Source organism: Physeter macrocephalus, chromosome 4 (genome assembly GCF_002837175.3).
Source record: "Physeter macrocephalus isolate SW-GA chromosome 4, ASM283717v5, whole genome shotgun sequence".
Classification (NCBI taxonomy): Eukaryota; Metazoa; Chordata; class Mammalia; order Artiodactyla; family Physeteridae; genus Physeter; species Physeter macrocephalus.
The window spans coordinates 145,836,062-145,855,986 of record NC_041217.1 but is presented as its reverse complement, the minus strand read 5'-3'; the positions used below and the strand labels follow the sequence as shown (position 1 = coordinate 145,855,986).

At 46.1% G+C, this 19,925-nt stretch overlaps 1 protein-coding gene across 3 annotated transcripts in view; it reads left to right on the top strand.

Moving 5' to 3' along the window:
* The first annotated feature begins 1,934 nt into the window (after positions 1–1,934).
* Positions 1,935–19,925, top strand: part of RAD54L (RAD54 like) — a 27,309-nt gene continuing 9,318 nt past the window's right edge. For 2 of the 3 annotated variants that reach the window (XM_055084646.1, XM_028489421.2), the window contains exons 1-9: positions 1,935–2,589; positions 2,669–2,755; positions 4,163–4,282; positions 9,289–9,349; positions 10,080–10,215; positions 10,657–10,726; positions 10,845–11,133; positions 11,361–11,485; positions 16,828–16,978. In XM_055084646.1, the coding sequence (XP_054940621.1) occupies positions 2,587–2,589; positions 2,669–2,755; positions 4,163–4,282; positions 9,289–9,349; positions 10,080–10,215; positions 10,657–10,726; positions 10,845–11,133; positions 11,361–11,485; positions 16,828–16,978 (1,042 nt within the window). In that variant the 5' untranslated portion in view covers positions 1,935–2,586. Of the gene's footprint in view, positions 2,590–2,668; positions 2,756–4,162; positions 4,283–9,288; positions 9,350–10,079; positions 10,216–10,656; positions 10,727–10,844; positions 11,134–11,360; positions 11,486–16,827; positions 16,979–19,925 lie in introns of those variants that run through there. The other variant, XM_055084647.1, reaches the window with a different exon arrangement.

Sequence of the window (19,925 nt, the reverse complement as noted above, 5' to 3'; positions counted from 1 at the left end):
ATCAGTAAGAAATTATCCCCTGCCCCACCCCAGGCAAAGAGTAACAGTTATCATCAGAGGCAGATTTACCATAAAGCCAAAGGTAAGCTTCAGGGCCGACCTGCACAGACCCTGGGAGTCCCAGAAGTTACTGGGGATTTGTAATCAGAGTGTTCTAACTGGGGAGAAGCCAGATTGCAACAGGAAGATTTTCTGATAAACTGCCTAGAGGTTTCAGAAGAGAGGGACCTAAATTTCCAAGATTCTGTAATTTTTAAACTCTCATTCTAAATAAATATTAATGTGTACCTAATTTTAATGTGTACCTAATTTTAGAAGGTCTCAATAGGTACTTACAAAAGCTTCAGGCCCCACAAAACTTGGCTCAGCCCCTCCTTACCATACTATGGTGACTAAGAACAGGGACTCTAAATTCAGATCCTGGGTATTCTCACTAGGTGTGTGACCTTAGATTGGTGTCTCTGAGCATTTCTTCATCTGTAAAATAGGGATGATAATTGGAATATTGCCTGCCGTATCAGAAAACAAAGGTTGTCACAGTCATTAGCGATAGAAGCCCTGCAGCCAACACCGAAGGTGAGCCCTGAGGGAACTCAGGAAGGAAACAAAGAATACCTGCCATCTAGCAGCCTTCAGACTGCAGCCACTCCCTAAGGTGAGCCCTGAGGAAACTCAGGATGTGAAAGCACAGGATACTGGCCCCAGATAGCTAAGGTGCATATCAAACGAATGATTTCATTGAGCCCAGAATCTTACATCTTCACATACATAGAAAAGCACTAAATTCCTTAACTTGCGATTTCTGGTTTTCTTTAATTAGTAGTAATCTTTTGATGTTCCAGACTACCTGCCCTTTGTTGCAAAACTCCTAATATATCCTAGCTTCCCCCTCACCTCCTCAGAGCACTTCTCTCAGGGTTACTTGAGATGCTGCCTCCTGGGCTTGAAGTCCTAAAAATCCCCGCCAAATAAAACAACTCTCAACTTTTTGGTTGTGAACGATTTTTAGTCCACAGGGACAATAATAAACCTACCTTACCATTGTGAGCATTAAATGAATTATTATAACTAAGAAGCTTAGAAAGTGCCTGGCAGTAAATGCTATGTGTATACCCTTACTATTATTAGTGAGCACCTGGGCTGTGCCTGGCATTATACTGAGAATTTTAAGCACATTAATTTAATTCTCAGAATAGCCAAAGTACTAATATAATGTACATTTTCGGTATGAAGTAATTGACGTTTTGAGAGACTGAGTCTACAGGTAGCTGAGTGTATAGGATTAGGCCTGACTCCAAAACCACACTACCACCAACACGGTTTTCCCTAGGAAAGGAAGGTAGCTTCCTCCAAGACACCCCAGACCTTAAATTCACGTCCCCTGGGGTCTTTCACTGCCCTAGCCGACCACGTAGTAGGGAGTCCAGGCGGAAAAACTCCCTCCACCCCCGGCGGGGGAGGTGGGAAGGACAGGGCCGGGAGGAGCGACATCCCACTGCAACCTCGACCTCCTCTCCAGGTCCGGCACACACACACACTCACACACACACACGTGCCGCCTTTCTCAGCCTTCCGCACACAGGGGCAGGTCCTCCGCGGCCCGGTAGGAGGTAAACTGTCACTTCAGCTGCCGTCCGGGTAGCTCACCGGCCTGCCACAACCGGCAGTGGACCGGAGCCAGAATCCAGCCCGCGAGTGCAAAAACCCGGCGGGCGCGCTCGCCCCGCCCACTTTGCCCAACTACTCCCGCCACTGCAGGCCCCGCCCTACCTCTTAAGTCCCTCCTCCTCGCTCGTCCGTTTAGCCTACCCAGCTCCAGAGCCCAGGCCTCTCAGCGACCACAGTGCTAGGCCTGCCCCCGTCCTTGGGTCGCGAGCGCCGAAGTCATCGAACGCAGCCAATGGATGGTGCGGTGGCGGCACCGCGGGAGGTTCGATTGACCGGGCCTGGCGGGTCCCGGGAGTCCTGGCGGCCGTTAACGCGCGCTTTGGGAAGAGGAAGGTTGAGGGGGAGTGCTTGGGCTGAGGTTTAGCCTTGCCGCTCTTTCCAGCCTCGCCTGGGATTACCCTCCCAAGGCTGGGTCTTCTACTTGTCCTGCCTGGACCCCTGCTCGGCCTCCCTCAGTCAGGCATCCGCACTCCTTCTCCGGACTCGCCCTCCCCAGGCCTCGAATTTTCACCGTAGCCTCTCTCCTGGCCTGTGATTACCCTTTCCCCCCCGCAGCTACCCCCTGCCTTCACGTCCACCTGGGACCATTATCTCGACTCCACTCTGCTCAGTCTGGCAGTCTACCTTGCCTCTTTGCCTCATCCCAGACCTCTACTCATTTCTGCTTGGGTATTTCCTTCTTGGCCTTCTCTTCCGCCTCGGCTGCCTCAGCTAACTGGAGACCGACACTTTCATAGTTTGGGCCCAAACCTCAGACCCTGGCTGTATTCCCTCCATCCATGCTCCCTCTTTAATTAGCCCATGCTCTCAGTAATGTAGCAGGCCGCTCTTTACCAGGCTGGTTCTGCGTTCTCGGCTGTTGGGTGCCTTTGACCTTTGGCTGATGGGTACTTGACATTTTATGTTCCTGGGCCCAGAATGGTAAATATGGGCCTAGGGGAGGCTGTGGCTAGCCCTATGGCGGTGTCTAATGGGCTCACTTTCCGTCCTCTCCTTACAGAGGAGGAGCTTAGCTCCCAGTCAGCTGGCCAAGAGAAAACCGGATGGCGGACCCTGTGATGAGGAAGACTGGCGGCCTGGAGCAGTGGTGAGTCCTCTGCCCTCAAGGGGATAGGGGAGGTGGGGGTGCAGGCTGTTGAGGCAGAAAGGAGCCCTAGACCTGGTTTCTGGGGTTACATGGAGTGAACCCCATCACCTGCAGAAACCTCTTTCAGTAAACTTCAATGAGTGCTTACTATGTGTCAGGCATTGAACCACATAAATAAAATCTTTGTCCTCAAGGTGCTCATGAGAAGCTAATATGCCTCTATTTTCCTGGTTAGGAAGCGGCATTCCAAAGCAGAGCTGATTGGGTTGGGCCCTTTGGCTCCCTTGAAAAAAAAAAAAAGGGGGAGTCCCCAACAGCAACTAGCAGCCCGCTCTTTTGCTCTTTGTCACCTGCCCAATGTCACAGAACAGTAGAGTGTACTGGGCCTACCTTAGAGTCTGAGCTCCCTTGGGCCTAGATTGGAGGGGTAATGCCCCTCCAGTCCCTGCAAATACTCAAGGGCACTATGTTTGACTTTGGACTGGGCTCTGCCTTGGAGGCTTTCTGGGGCTGGCTGTGGGCTGGACCTATGTAACCAAAATCAGTAGGAAGATGTAGTATGTACTTAAGAGAGAGCAATTCAAGAAGCTGTGTTTGGCCACTGGAACTTTGGAGGAAGAGATAAGCTAAGGAACTTCTCAAAGGCAGTTTTGGGTGGGGTTAGTGAGTGAGTAAAAGCCTGTAGAGAGAGCGGAAGTGGCCTGGTGTTTCTGTTTCAGGTATGCCTTATAGCTTCAAATACCTTGGCAACCTGGTGCAAGTGGGTTCTTGCCTGATGGCTCAGTGGGGCTTACTCTGTAGTTGTACTGCTGGTGTGCAGGCGGCTCCTCTACCTGTGAGGGAGACACATTGGCTGCCCCTTGCCACTTACGTGGGTCTCAGACTTGAACTTGGGGCAGTACTTGATGCTGTCTGCTACTGGTTGCTCCAGAAAATGCTTTCAGTGCTGGTGTTCTCACTGCTATAGTGTGGATGGTTGAGAAGTGGTCTCAGAGGCCTGGGAGTTGGGAGCAGCTGTACTCTTGCCCTCCATTGGTAAACTCAGGGAGGGAAGCAGAGGGTCACTCAGTATTCCTTGGGGCTTTTAGAGTGAAGATTTGCGGGCAGCATGACTCTGTGACTGTGCTACTGATGGACTTGCCCTTCACAGGCCCACTTCATTTACCTCTTCTAGTGCCCCTCAGATGAGACAAGTTCTTTAACCTCATTAAGCTCCAGTTTTCTCACCTGTTAAATCAGGATATAAACGTGTATTTTAGGATTACTGTGAAGATGATACACGATAATATTGTACATGTGAAGAGTTTAGCACAGTGCCTGGCACTTAATAAGCATTTTAAATGTTAGTTGCCATTGTGGTGAACTCTATATCTTCCAGACTTCACCTTCCCCAATTCTCTCTCCTAGACTCCTAAGAAACGGAAATCCAGCAGTGAGACCCAGAGCCAGGAGTGTTTCCTGTCTCCTTTTCGGAAACCTTTGACTCTACTAACGAATCGACCACTGTGTCTGGACAGCAGTCAACATGTAAGCCCTAACTGCAACCTGCCAATGTCTGTGTGTGCCCTGTTTTGTCTAGGGAGGCTCCCTCGGTCCTCACACAGTAGCCAGCAGATGCTTTAGTGGAGGCTTTGGGCCTGTCCACAGCTCCTGGGGCCTGGAAAAGGCCTGACCTGTTTCTTTAGAGATTGTGTGCCTGGCTTGGAATTCCCCTTGTTTATAGCTACTTGGGCACCAGATCTCAGGTGGCTCAGATTGCTGAGGACAAGAGGGTGCAGGAGAGTGAAGGCTATGGCAGGGTGTTGGAACGTGTCAGGGAACTGTCTCTGACTCTGCATATGGCTTCTAAGAAGTACCAGAGTCCTACAGCTTTCACGTGTATCCTCTAGTAAAATCAAAGGTAATCATCAAGTGGCAGGTTCTGTGCATTATTTCATATAACTCATTTTTTAAGATGAGGAAGCTGAGTCTCAGAGAAGTTGAGTAATTTGCTCAAAGTTACAGAGTTGTCAGATCTGCCTAGCTCCATCCAAAGCTTTTTCCTCCAAACTTTCTGAGGGACAGAGTGACACTGAGCTCCAAAAACCCTTGGAATGTGATAAGAGTGATAAAAGTGTCTTCTGTTATTCCTAACAAACCCCTTTCAGCCACACCTGAATTTGCTAATGAGATGACTTTGTAAAGCACTTAAGTTTGGGGCTGGTTCCCAGGGGAACCAAACCACCAATGGCCAATGTTTAATCAGTCCTACTCTTTACCAACCCAAAAGGTATGGGAGGGTTTGGAGAACTTCCTGGTTGGTGACTTGGTGAGCTGGAAGTCGGGAAGGGGCACACCCAAAACTCCCCTGGGACAGAAGCTCCTGTGCTCACCACCCTTCCAGACCTCCCTCTGTGTGTCTCTTCATCTGGCTATTCATTCATATCTTTTAATATCCTTTGTGATAAATCAGTAATCTAGTAAGTAAACTGTATCTGAGTTCTGTGAGCCACCTAGCGAATTAATCGAACCCAAGGAGGGGGTTGTGGGAACATTTGATTTATAGCTTGTGGTCAGAAGCACAGGTAACCACCTGGACTTGAGATTTGCATCTGAAGCAGTGGGGAAGGCAGTCACGTGGGACTGAACCCTTTTAGGATCTGATGCTTTCTCCTGGAAGATAGTGTTGGAATTAAGTTGTAGGGCACCCACGCGGAGCCGAAGATTTGCTTCATGTATGGAAAACCCACACACCTGGTGTCAGAAGAATGGTAATATTGAGAGTAGAGGAGACACAGGATTGTGTTTTTCCTTTACAGGGACATTTTGAAGGAAAAATGGGAGTATGTTGATGGGAATGTGTAGTGGAGGTTAGTGATTTGTGCATTCAGCAAACGCTTAAAAACATTTTTACATAGTATTTGATGAATACAAAAACATATGTATAATGTATATAAAATATAAAACAAAATAAACACCTGTGAGCCCACCATCCGGGACTAGAACATCATCAAATTCATAATCCCTTTTCTCATTCCCAGAGGTAGCCACTATCCTGAATTATATTCACCATCCCTTGCTTTTTGTGATAGTTTTACCATATATATATAATTCACTAAGTAATACATTGTTTAATCGTTTTCTTGAGCTTTAAAAAATGGTGTGTAGGGCTTCCCTGGTGGCGCAGTGGTTGAGAATCTGCCTGCTAATGCAGGGGACACGGGTTCGAGCCCTGGTCTGGGAGGATCCCACATGCGACGGAGCAACTAGGCCCGAGAGCCACAACTTCTGAGCCTGCGCGTCTGGAGCCTGTGCTCCGCAACAAGAGAGGCCACGATAGTGAGAGGCCTGTGCACCGCGATGAAGAGTGGCCCCCACTTGCCACAACTAGAGAAAGCCCTCGCACAGAAACGAAGACCCAGCACAGCCAAAAATAAATAAATTAATTAATAAACTCCTACCACCAACATCTTCTTTAAAAAAAAAAAAAAAGTGGTGTGTAGTCCTCTGGGACTGTTTTCATTCCGGATTCATTTTGTTGTCCTATAGAACTATATGACATAAGTGCGGATGTGGTGGGAGTATGCAAACAGGGGGCCTAACAGTCTAGAGGCTGGTGGAGACCTGAATCTGAGGGGCATGCTGATTAGGTTGAGTTCTGAAGGATGCGAGGAGTTTGCCAGGTGAAGAGAACAGGAAGTGTTCTAGATAGAGGGAACAGCCTGTTTGAAAGCTGTGGAGGAAGGGTCCCCAAAGGCAAAAATGCTTCAGGACCACAAAAGTCAGTGCAGCTCTGGAGATGAAGACTTTAGCCTTAGACACAATCAGTTTTAAGTCCTGTAGGATGTCTGGGTTTACAGATGTGGGTGTGGTACCTAGGAGGGAGTTATGGACTGGAAATAGATTTGGGGTGATTGGCATAGTTTGTTTGACACCTACAAAGTGTATTGGAGTGTCCATGTGAATGTACAGTTAGAAGAGCTTAGGGCTGAACCCTGAGGAACACTGACTTTTAAAGGGATTGGGCAGAAGAAGAAGAATGCACTAGGGCACTGAGCATGAGGTCCCAGAAAGGCAAAATAGTGGGAGAGTGGTGTCATGGAAGTCAAAAGCAGAGAATATTTGAGAGGAAGGAGTGGCCAGCTTTGTCTGGTAAGATAGGGTAAAAACATACCCCTTGGAGTTAAGGTCTTGTAGGCCATTGGTGACCTTGGCCAGAATCACTTCAGAAGAGTGGAAGGGGCAGAAGATAGATAGGAGTGAGAGATAAGGAAGGGCAGACAGACTACTCTTTCTAGAAGTTTGAAGGGGAGGAGATAAGTCAAAGGACATTTTGTTTTTGAGATAGAGAGTTAAGCATGTTTTAAATGCTGGTGAGAAAGAGCTAGTAGAGAGGGAGAAGTTGAGACAACAGGAGAGCTCAGGCAGACCTGATAGAGTGACTCTCTGTGGAAGAGGGAAGCTTTGACCTTGTGGGGGGAGGAGGGATGTTCTTCTCTTCTATCATCAGAAGGAAAGGGTGGTATGAATTTTCAGTAACTAAATAAAGCGAGAGCATGCTTTCTCCTCTGCCTCTGTCAGAGTCTAGTGAGTACTACAAGACCAGATTCTTGGAGGCTGGCCATTGCAAGTCTTGCAGGCTCTGCCCTTAGATGTTTTTGGCCATGGGTCCTCACCTTCTTCCACAGTAGTTGCACAAGCTTGCACTTCTACCTGCAGAACTTGTGGCTCCTGGGTTTTACTGAAAGTCTTTAAATTTGGAGCATAAATTCTTGGCTCCTGAGAGCTTCAATACTAGCCTTTTATATTGACAGTCTTGAAAATAATAGTTTCAGAATTAAAAGCAGAATTGATGCCAAGTTAGGAAAGAAATTAGAGTCCATTTCCTTCCTTTTCCTCTCCTTTGACTTAAAGGTAGCTTTTTGTTAGCATGTTCTTATATATGAGTTTCTCATCATTGCTATGGTAATTAAACATAGTCAAAAGATTTTATTCAGCTGCAAAGAAATATGCAAATAAAGAAGGCCTTTCTCCAACCCTGGGCTTGTTGTGTTATTTAGTGTGGTGATGAAGTTCAGTTCTCCACGTTCCTTTTCTGTCTTCCATTAGATTGCCAAATATATTCATTACATTTTTCCTATTTAAAGTATATTGAGTTTCTAGAATTTCATTTATAATCTGTATAGAAGTGAGTCAGAATAAAAAGGTAAGAATTTCAGGGCAAGACAGGCTTGCTTTTTTCCCTATTAAAATACATTATTGCTAGAAGGGAGTATTTTTCATTACTTCTTTTTCCACTAATGTATTCCACTAAGACTACCTTTAGGGTTTCTGCTCTTGTTTTCACCTTGCTCTCTTGGGTTCTAGCTCTTATTTTGTTGAGGTTTACAGGCTATTGTAATTCCCCGAGGGCTCAGGTGCATATAGATCAGAACTTTGATGGGAGTTTTCAGTTAGGAGCTGGCACTGTGGACTCCCCTGCCTCCTCCTGCCCCAGCCCCATAGTCCAGTGCTGATTCCAGGCCAAAGTGATGGCACAGAGACTTCCTGTCACCCTTGTCCCTTGCTTTTTCTTGGTGATTGGCTTCCCCTCTCTCTCATGTCCTCTTTCTCATGTTTTTCCCTCTCGTTCCTTCCCATGGCAGGAAGCTGCTGACTCTGGGCTGATCCACATGGCTATACTTAGGTTGGATTAGGAAGCCATATTGCCCAGTAGTTACAAGTAAGGGCCTGGAATCAGGAAAGTCCTGCAAATGTCATGGCTGTGTGACTTGGGAAACCACTCCGCCTCAATTTGCTCATCTGTAAAATGGGGATGCCAGTAATATGTGGACCTCATAGGACTGTTAATGAGGATTAAATGGTAACATCAATGTGAGGGCTTAGTACTGCATCTGGCATACATTGTTAATCATCATTATTGTTGTCACTTTTGCTGTTATTGTCAACATTATTTTACTAATACTTCCGCTCCTTTTACTCCTGCTACCACTACTCTTTGAAGGGCTGTTTAGTTCCCAAGGAGGCTGATGTGAGAGTTGATATGGGAATTGGATGCAGTAGGCAGAACTGATATGACAAAAAAGGAAATGTGCGCTATGCTTGGAAAGATGTAACCCTGTAGGACAGTGGTTGAATCCAGACATTGGAGTTCTGTTAGTACTGGGATTGGGTGAGTTTGTGGTGCTTTCTTCTTAAGGCGCTGCAGCCTAGGGAATAGTTAGGTGTCCTTACTTGGAATGGTCTTTCATGAGCTAAAGGCTCTGAGCCTTGTGGTTGACCAAGGCTAGGTATTTGCTTTGGCACTCTCTTGTCCCTGGGGATTTGTGGAACCTTATGCAAAGCCTCAAAGGTAAAAGCCATTGTACGAAACCTAATAATCTAATATGGAGCACATCTCCTTCTGTTCTAGGTGCATCTGAATGAAACGTAATCAAAATACAATGCTCTGAATGTATTACGATGCTTAAACAGGCATTTTAGACTGCATTTGTAAAAATATTATCCCATAACATCTCCAATCAGTCCTGAATCCCTGTTTCTTCTCTTTTTAGGAAGCATTTATTCGAAGCATTTTGTCAAAGCCTTTCAAAATCCCCATTCCAAATTATCAAGGTAAAAATGGAGACTTTTCTATTTCTTAAATTAGTCACGTGTGAATATGCCTGAATAGATTAAAACCTCTGCTTTTGTAAGTACAAGCTTACTTGGGATGAAAGATGCCAGTCCAGTGGTGACTTTGTATGGGGTGACCTTCCGGGGCCTGCGTGAAGTCTTTGTTTGACAGCTTCGGCAAAGGCTACCAAGACTAACTGCCCCTCATCTTCTTGGTGGGGATATGTCAGTGTTCAGGAAGCTCCTGGTGGGCCAGGGTGGCTGATGGACCCAGGCTACATTCAGTCCAAGTGAGTTCAGTAGCATTTCCTTTATGAGGTTGGCTCTGTCAGAGGCCTAGGTTCTATAGGGTTTCCCCCTGCCTTATGTAGGGCATAGAATTGTGCTAAAACTGGGGGCTGGGAGGGAGGAGGCGAACTCTCAAGACCTCTCAGTCTTGAAAGGCCCCTTTAGGGTTTCAGACCTTTCCAGGATTGATTTGATCTAAGATGAACGAGACCTGGCCCCCCAGAAGTTTATAGTTGAATGGGAGAAGTCATATGGGGAAAACTGATCTGAGGCAGACTGGGGTAATGGTCAGGCAGAGGTGCCCAAACTGCTTTTGGAGAGGTTTTTGGGAGAGGGGGTCATATGGAAGCTTAGGAAAGTTTATGTGAAGGATAGGCATTTGAGCTGGGCCTGCTAGAACTCCTCAACTTAGAGGCTTAGGTGACAAATTGTTGGTTTCTAGGTCCTCTGGGCTCTCGGGCATTGGGCCTCAAAAGGGCTGGGGTCCGCCGGGCCCTCCATGACCCTCTGGAAGAAGGTGCCTTGGTTCTGTACGAGCCTCCCTCGCTGAGCGCCCACGACCAGCTGAAGTTTGACAAGTATGTGCACTGGTATTTCTTGGGCAGTTCTGGTCCTCTAAGTGCACAAACCTGGAGGGCAGAGGGCATTTTGGTGTGATTTCACCTTGGGACCTGCATATGTTTTCAGAGTGCTGTCATGACTACTGTACCATCCAGAGTGAGTAGGTGGGGAAGGAGAGTGCCTGGGGAAGAGCATGTGGACATGTCCAGTTGGTGGGGTTTCCTCATCCATTCCTACCAGGCTCACTCGGCACAGGGAGGGTTAAGGTGATGACATAGGGAACCCATCTCCATCTCCTAACTTTCTCACCCTGGAGGGGAATTTGCTATGGTTTGACTGCACCAGGCCAAGGAGGTCCTTTCTTAGGCAGCTGCCTCTGAATCAACAGGACACAGCTTTCTGAGGGTGTGCCCTTGCCCGTGGCTGAGCTCTGTGTTTTCTTTGTTGTGTTTTCTCAGGGAAAAACTCCCTGTCCATGTGGTCGTTGATCCTATTCTCAGTAAGGTCTTGAGGCCTCATCAGAGAGAGGTAAATGGGGGTGGGGGGGTGAGTTTGGGCTAGGGTAGGGGCTGCACCTGAGGGGCTGTCATCCCTGGGGCAGCAGCAGTGTGGATGCCAAAGTGGGCTGAGTGCTATTATTCCCCAGGGAGTGAAGTTCCTGTGGGAGTGTGTCACCAGTCGGCGCATCCCTGGTAGCCATGGCTGCATCATGGCTGATGAGATGGGCCTGGGCAAGACGCTGCAATGCATCACATTGATGTGGACGCTTTTGCGCCAGAGTCCAGAGTGCAAGCCAGAAATTGACAAGGCAATGGTTGTGTCGCCCTCCAGCCTAGTGAAGAACTGGTACAATGAAGTTGGGAAATGGCTTGGAGGGAGGATCCAACCTCTAGCCATCGACGGAGGCTCTAAGGACGAGATAGACCAAAAGCTGGGTAGGAACCTTAACAAACATGGCCGCAGTCCTCCATACAGCCTGCTCCTGTCTTAAGTGTATCCTCACTGATGGCCAGGGTTGAGGGCAGGGAGGGGGTGGCAGAAAGTAGAATTCCTGTGGAAAGAGTTGAAATAGTTATTTCCAGGTTAAATTAAAGAATCGTCAAACTGGCTTTTTCTTTATGATATTCTCAGATTTGTTCCCTTGACACCTTTTTTGTTGTAGAAGGATTTATGAACCAGCGTGGAGCCAGAGTGCCTTCTCCCATCCTCATCATTTCCTATGAGACTTTCCGCCTTCATGTCGGAGTCCTCCGGAGAGGGAGTGTTGGACTGGTCATATGTGATGAGGTACGTGACGCTCAGCTATCTGGGTGGTAGGAGAAAGTCTGTTGATGTCTTCTCACTGAGAACTGCCATCCAAGGGCTGTGCCGGTTACTGGGGGATGCAGAGGACAGAACATATTGCCTTGGAGGAGGTAAATGGGAGGGAGAGCCCATGGTACCAATTTGCGGAAAGAGGGGTTAAGCAGAGCTTGGAATGCCAAGGAGAGTGAGGTGCTGTGGGCTGATTGGTTTTGTTGCCTCTAGACAGTTTTCCTAGACCAAAGGACTTTGAAGGGTGGGAGGGATTTGGATGGGTGGAGAGACATGGTACAGTGTTTAGGGAAACAGGTTCTCGGGTCAGAGAGATCTTTGTTCAAATCCTGGCTCTGCCACTTATCAGAGTAAGTGGTAAGTTACTTAACCACCCAAGCCTCTTTTTCTGTGTCAATAAAATGGGGTGATAATATCTGCCTTATGGGATTATTGTGAGGATTAAATGAAGGAAAGCTTTTATCACAGTGCCTGGTATGTCATAAGACCTTGGTACATGTCAGCTCCGGGTGTTTTTTTGTTTTTGTTTTGTTTTTTGTTGTAGCTTTTTTTTAAAATAATTCACCTTTAAAAATAATTATTTTAAATTCTGTTTTATTTTTATTTTTTGGGTGCACCACTTGGCATGTGGGATCTAGTTCCCTGACCAGGGATCGAACCCATGCCCACTGTAGTGGAAGTGCAGAGTCTTAACCACTGGACCGCCAGGGAAATCCCTTATCTGTCTATCTGTCTGTCTATCTATCTATCTCATGCCTTTATTTGTTTCTATTATTTATATCATTTATTTATATATATCATTTATTATTTATATCATTTATTGATTGATTGGTTGATTGATTGGTTGATTGATTGGCTGTGTAGGGTCTTCGTTGTTGTGCGTGGGCATTCTCTAGCTGTGGTGAGTGGGGGCTACTCTTCGTTGCGGTGTGCAGGCTTCTCCTTGTGGTGGCTTCTCTTGTTGAGCACAGGCTCTAGGTGCGCGGGCTTCAGTAGTTGCAGCACACGGGCTCAGTAGTTGTGGTTCGCAGGCTCTAGAGCACAGGCTCAGTAGTTGTGGCTCATGGGCTTAGTTGCTCCATGGCACATGGGATCTTCCCGGACCAGGGCTCAAACCTGTGTCCCCTGCATCGGCGGGCAGATTCTTAACCACTGCGCCACCAGAGAAGTCCCTTAATTTATTTTTTATGTACGTATGTACTTATTTATTTAATTAATTTATTTTTTGGGCTGCATCAGGTCTTGGTTGCAGCATGCAGGATCTTCGTTGAGGCATGTGAGATCTTTTGTTGTGGCGTGTGGGCTTCTCTCTAATTGTGGCGTGCGGGTTTTCTCTCCTCTAGTTGTGGTATGCAGGTTCCAGAGTGCGTGGGCTATGTAGTTTGTGGCATGCAGGCTCTCTAGTTGAGGTTCATGAGCTCAGTAGTTGTGGTGTGTGGGCCTATTTGCCCTGCGGCTTTTGGAAACCTAGTTCCCCGACCAAGAATCCAACGCATGTCCCCTGCATTGGAAGGCGGATTCTTTACCACTGGACCACCAAGGCAGTCTCCTCAGCTTTGGTTTTTATTCTAGGCTGAGAGGACTCGTGAACAGAAGCACGGAGATGGGAAAGTCCAGTGTGGATAGTCCATACACCTTGTGAGTCTGTGTTGACTCTCTGGGACTCAGGAAAATACGGCAGTTGTTACTCTCTGTCCTTTTCCAGCACTGTGCATGAAGGGTGGTAGGGATGCAACTACTTGGAAAGGAGTGGGGGTGACTGGGAGCTTCCCAGTATAAAGAATTTCCCACGTCTTTAGGGGGCTTGGCTACTGTGAGCCTGCTGCCATTGTTTACATCTTGGGGAAAGTAAGGTCACTTTGCACACCCGTGGGGCTTTAGTGGAGAGGTGGCTGAAAGACTTGGCCCCATCTGTCAACTGATTGGCAGGCTTGACTGTGCTCTGGGGACTATAGATTACCCTGTATCTGAGGGTTTTGGGAGAGGACAGAGAAGAAAAGCTTTCTTTGGGGTACCATGCTTGCTAGTAGTGAGCTGTTTCCCAGTTGAGCTTTTGTCCTTATGAAGAGTCTGGCATGTCTGCCAACTTCCGATACCCTGATGGGCCATTCCCTGGTGGGAGTAAGAGATTTAGCAGATTGAGATGGGGTATGCACGTGGCCACTGCCCAGGACCCTGGCATTTGCTTCATCACCTTGGAAGGGGACTGTGCCAGGAGCCTGGTCTAGAGGCCAGGGCATTGGGGAAGGGAAGGGAAGGCAGGCTGTTGAGCCCTTGAGGCCTGGGGGGCATCTAGATTTTCTTCTGCTCTATAGTGTTTCGTTTCTTCCTCATTCTCTCCTCTGTTTTCTGAGCTGACTGGCATGAGGGACCAGGCTGCCTCTTGCCACACTGCAGGGTCCTGGCCCTCCCTTCTACTCTTCTACCTTTTATTTATTTATGTTTTTTTTTCTTTTTTTTCTACCTTTTATTTGTCAGCAGTGTGTTAATTGTCAGAGACCTGAGGAAGCCAAAGTCCTGAAAGATAGTCAACCTCCTCTAGGAGAAGTTTGTCCTGTTTGGATCTGGGAAAGAGAAGGTTCTGCCCCAGGCTTTCATGTTCCCAGCTTCCTCCCAGCTGATGCTTTTCTCTGGAACACAGAAATAATAACATAATAATAACATAATAACTGTAGAAAATCTTGATCCACATTGTAATCTGAGTTAGACAGGGCAAGTCAGAACACTTGGGATCAGCGTTGGCTTTGCCACTTGTAAGCATGACTGCAGATGAGACTGCTCTGAGACTATAGAGTAGATAGATGAAAGGGACATGATACAGATCAAGAAAGAGGATATAGGGAAGCATTCTGTAAGGTGTATGAACAGGGGAGGGATTGACATCATCATCATCGTCATCATCTCAGTTTTGGAGATGAGGAGACTGAAGCTCAGAGAAGTGCTGCGACTTGAATCCAGGTCTGAGATTTTAAGTTCTGGTTCTTTCTTCTCTCTTAATGCCTTGGTTGTAACCAAAGCTTGGTGTAGGGAGAAGCTTGGCTTGGTTATGGAAGGACTGTTCCTATATGCCTCATCTGGACCCATGTATGTTCCTTTACAAGTGCTAGAACACAAAGCAAGTCAGATGCTGGGAAATGCATTAAAAACAAGAATCTACTCATGGGGCTCATGTTTCAGAGAGACAAGTGGTGGTATTTAATCTTGGTATAATTTTTTGCTTTTAAAAGGTTAAGCTGAGAATTCTGCCAGAACAGAAGTTCAGCAGCAGCTTATAAATAAGAACTCTGACAACTTTTCATCTGGCCAAACATTTGATTTGCTGAGATGCCAGCATTTGGGTTTTAAATCCGTGGCTGATGGTGGCAGGAGCCGGGTCTGGAGCCAGGAAGGTCCCACAGGAGCTGGGGTTGGCTTTCCCTTTCACAGAGACCCACAGGGGTAGTGCATCAGTTCAGTTCATTAATTGAGTTATTAAGTACCTGTTATGTGTCAGGCCCTGGGGATCTTATGATTGCCAGCCGTCAGGGAGCTTCAGTTTAGGGGGATCCAATTGTTTAGAGGGATCCAATGGATGCCCATTTCCCCAGGGCCTTTTGGGTAATTTCTTCACAAGTTTCAAGTCTTATTTCCCTCTTCAGCTCAGAAGTCTCAGCCTTTTGTTTCAGGGCTGTTGCTTGGATCCTCCAGTCACTTTTAAGTTTATTTTCTTTGTTTAGGATGTCTTTAAAATTTTTTTTTTAAACAGGTAAAATTGACATATAATGTTTTCATTTTAGGTATACAACATCCAGTCATTTTTTTTTTTAATTAAAATTCTGTGGGTGTATATCTAATTCTTCAGTAGCAGTGTTGCTTATTCATTCATTCTTCAGCACGTGTTCACTGAGCAGTGTTCTGTGTGGGGCTCTGTCCTGTGCACTGTTACAAAGGCAAATCTGACATGGTCCCTGCCTTGGTGAGGAGATAAAGTACAATCGAATGTGATTAGTATATATAGCAGTAGATGAGAGGCAGAGTAGTACAGTGCCCGGACTTCAGAATCTCACACACCTGAGTTCAAATCTCAGTTCTGCTACTTGATACCAGCATGATTTTGGATAACTGTTCACCTCTCTGAACCTCATTTTCTCTAAAAGGGTATTGTAATTTCCTCTCATCTGATCGTATCTGGATTATAGAAGAGAATATAAGTAAAGTGCTTAGTATAGTGCCTGGCACATTAAAAGGATTCAGTGCACAGCTGTTATGTACAGAGTGCCATAAGAGCCAGAGGTGAGAGACCCTAACAGCCTGGGGTCATTGAGGAAGGCTTTGCATAGGAGGTGACATTTGAGGAATTTGCCTGTGGAAGAGAATTGTGGGCAGAGGAATGGCATGGGCAATGAGACCTAAGGAAATCCAGCATTAGGAGTGGTGAGTTATAGTTTCCTGGACTGTGACAAGCTGTGGAGAGTGTCACAGAAGTCAGCTGGGTCCTTATTGAGAAGTACTAAGCTAACGAGCTTGGGCTTGATCCCACAGATGGGAGAGTCAGTGGAGGATCTGTGTTTAATTGCACTGTGAAAGGCTGGCTTATTTGTTCATTCTTTCACTGGTGGTTGTGTTTTCGGTGCCCTGCCCAGTGTGGGGCTGAAAGGGACTGGGGGTAGAAAAGGCGCAGGCCTGACCTTGCCCGTGTGATTCTCGGGGAGAGAGGAAAGTTGATAGGGTCCTTTACCATTTTGTTGAAAAAGGCTTAAAAGAGAGAAGTAACAGGTGTGTATTGGGGTGGGTGATATTGGGATTGGGGAAGAGATGCAAAGAGAGGCAGAGAGAGGCTCTTTCTTTAGATATCTGAGCTGGCTGGATTCTGTGGAAAGAGGAGAGGAGGAGCCTGGACCAAGTCCCCTTAGCACTGATAGCTTGGAGACTAATACAGAAGGCATCTGGCTCAGGAGGTTATGGGATGGTTGGGCTAGTGCAGAGGGAAGATTCCCTGAAAGCATGGGTCTCTAACATGTCTGAATGATCTCTGAAGAGGATAGGCAGGCTGCTATGGCTCTGGAGGTTGGGGCAGGGAAGAGGAGGGGAAGAAATAGAGAATCCATGCTTTATGGATATAGCATTGGTCTAGAAGCTGAAGGTCTGTCTCTTGAGCCTGGCATTTCTCCCCAAGAGAGTGGGTCAACTCTCGCTTTTACTGCCCCCTGCCCAGTTCCCAAGGCCTCAGGACCTGTAATGCTCATGATTCCTCTCTGCCTGTCTATACAAGATTTTGCTGCTGTTAGGGAGGCCACATTGTGCCCATGCCTAAGTGAGAATTAATTTCCTTGCAGGGACACAGGCTCAAGAACTCTGAGAATCAGACTTACCAGGCCCTGGACAGCTTGAACACCAGCCGACGGGTCCTCATCTCCGGGACTCCCATCCAGAATGATCTCCTTGAGTATTTCAGCTTGGTGCATTTTGTTAATTCGGGAATCCTGGGTAAGAATCTTGGCCTTGTCTGCTATACTGGAGAGGAGCCTTGCCTTAGCCTTGGGATTGTAACGCTAGCTGAGGAGAGAGAGGAGAGACCACTAGTTATATGTGGGTCACTAGGCACTCTTCTAGGAAGACTTCTCATGTCAAGGAGTAGCAAAGCCATTGGGAGACCTTGGCTCTGCTGAGCAACACAGCAAGGCCCACTCTGGTCTTTTTCTTCCACTGCAGAGGTGGCAGGGGCTACGCAGGGCATTGTCTCTGTGAGCTGGGGATGGAACTACTATCCCCAGGCATTTTTGCTCATCACATCCTAGCTGCCTTACAAGAGCTTTGGCCTCAGAGCAGTATTAGGCAGTTTTGTTTTGTTTTTAACCATTTTTTACTGTGCAACTTAGTGTCATTAAGTACGTTCACATTGTTGTGCAACCATCACCACCCACCATCTCCAGAACTTTTTTCATCTTGCAAAAGTGAAACTCTACCCATTAAGCAGCAACTCCTCATTTCCCACACCCCCCAGCCCTTGGCAACCATAGCTTGGGCAGTTCTTGCATGTAGATATCTGTGGAAGGGTTTATTAGTGCCCATTTTTGAACTTTAAAGAATCATATAGCATATTTTCCTTTGCATCTGGATTCTTTTGTTCAGTATTATGTGTATGAGATTCATTCATGTTGTTGCCTATAGCAGTAGTTTGTTTTTCACTTTAGTATACTATTCCATTTTATGAATATACCAGAATTTATTAGTTCTACTGTTGATAGACAATGGAATTGTTTCCAGTTTTTTATTGTTTTGAATAATGATCCTGTGAACATTCTTGTACATTTTTTTACCTGAGCATAGTATGCGTTCCTCTGTCATAAGAGTGGAATTGCTGGGTCATATGTTATGCATGTGTTTAACCCTAGTAGATACTCTAGTTTTCCAGAGTGATTGTACTGGCAGTATATGAAAATTCCAGTATCTCTACATCAGGGGCCAGCAGATTTTTTCTTAAAAGGGTAGATAGTGGGCTTCCCTGGCAGTCCAGTGGTTAAGACTCTGTGTTCCCAATGCAGGGGGCATAGGTTTGATCCTTGGTCTGGAAACTAAGATCCCACATGCTGCACAGCGTGGCCAAAAAAAAAAGGCTAGATAGTTATTTTAGGCTTGTAGGCCATACTGTCTCTGTCACAGCTACTCAGCTCTGCTGTTGCACTATGAAAGCAGACATAAAATGTAAATGAATGAGCATGGATGTGTTCTAATAAAACTATTTATAGAAACATGTGGCTGGCCCATGGCTATAGTTTGCTAGCCTCTGCTTTATAGTATCACCAATATTTATCTTTAGAACACATTTTAAAAAAAATTTTAGTCATTCTGGGTGGGTGTTTAGTGATATTTCATTGCATTTACTTAATGTTGAATAAAACTCAAACACCTTTGGGCCTTCCCTGGTAGTCCAGTGTTTAAGACTCTGCACTCCCAGTGAGTGCAGGGGGCCTGGGTTCGATCCCTGGTCAGGGAACTAGATCCCACATGTGTGCAGCAGCTAAGAGTCCACATGCCGCAACTAAAGATCCTACACGTGGCAACGAAGATCCTGCGTGCCACAGCTAAGATCCGGCGCAGCCAAATAAATAAATAATATTTTTTTAAAAGAAGATGGTTTAAAAAAAAAGTTGAACACCTTTTAATATGTTCATTGGCCATTTGGAGATCCTCTTTTGTGAGGTACCTGACCTTTTAAATTCCTGGCCAAAACAAAACCCTATACTCATTAAATAGTTGCTTCCTATCCTCACTTACCCCCAACCTCTATCAACTACCAATCTGCTTTCTGTCTCTATGGACTTGCCTGTTCTGAATATTTCCTATAAATGGAGTCATATAATATGGGACCTTTTGTGTTTGGCTTCTTATACTTAGCATAATGTTTTGAAGGTTCATCCATATTGTAGCATGTATCAGTACAGATCTTCCTCAACTTCTGATGGGGTTCTGTGCCGCTAAACCCATTGTAAGTTGAAAATATTTTAAGTCAAAAATGCATTTAAGGGACTTCCCTGGTGGTCCAGTGGTTAAGACTCCACGCTTCTACTGCAGGGGTGCATGTTTGATCCCTGGTCGGGGAACTAAGATCCTGCATGCCATGTGGCATAGCACCCTAACCAAAAAAAAATCATAAAATAAAGTGGTATGCGGCATATAAAATAATTATACACCTTTAAGGAAAAAAAAGCATTTAATGTCAAACATCATAACTTAGCCTAGCCTACCTGAAATGTGCTCAGAACACTTAAATTAGCCTACAGTTGGGTAAAAGCATTTCACACAAATCCTATTTTATAATAAAGTGCTGAATATCTCATGTAATTTATTGAATACTGTACTGTAAGTGAAAAACAGAATGATTGTATGGGCATAGAATGGTTATAAGTATATCGGTTGTTAACCCTCATGATCACGTGGCTGACTGGGAGCTGTGGCTTGCTGTTGCTGCCCAGTATCATCGAGAGAGAGTATGGTATTTCATATTGCTAGCCTGGGAAAAGATCAAAATTTAAAATTTGAAGTATAGTTTCTACTGAATGCATATTGCTTCCACACAATCATAAAGTCGAAAATTCATAAGTCAAACCATCATAATAAGTTGAGGACTGTTTTTTGTTTGTTTTTTGTTTGTTTTTTTTTATTTTGGCCACGCTGCATGGCATGTAGGATCTTAGTTCCCTGACCTGTGCCCTCTGCAGTGGAAGCATGGAGTCTTAACCACTAGACCACCAGGGAAGTCCCAGTTGAGGACTGTCTTGTACTTCATTGTACATGCTACTTCATCTCCTTTTTTTTTTTTTTTTTTTTTTTTTTTTTTTTTTTTGCAGTACGCAGGCCTCTCACTGTTGTGGCCTCTCCTGTTGCGGAGCACAGGCTCCAGATGCGCAGGCTCAGCGGCCATGGCTCACGG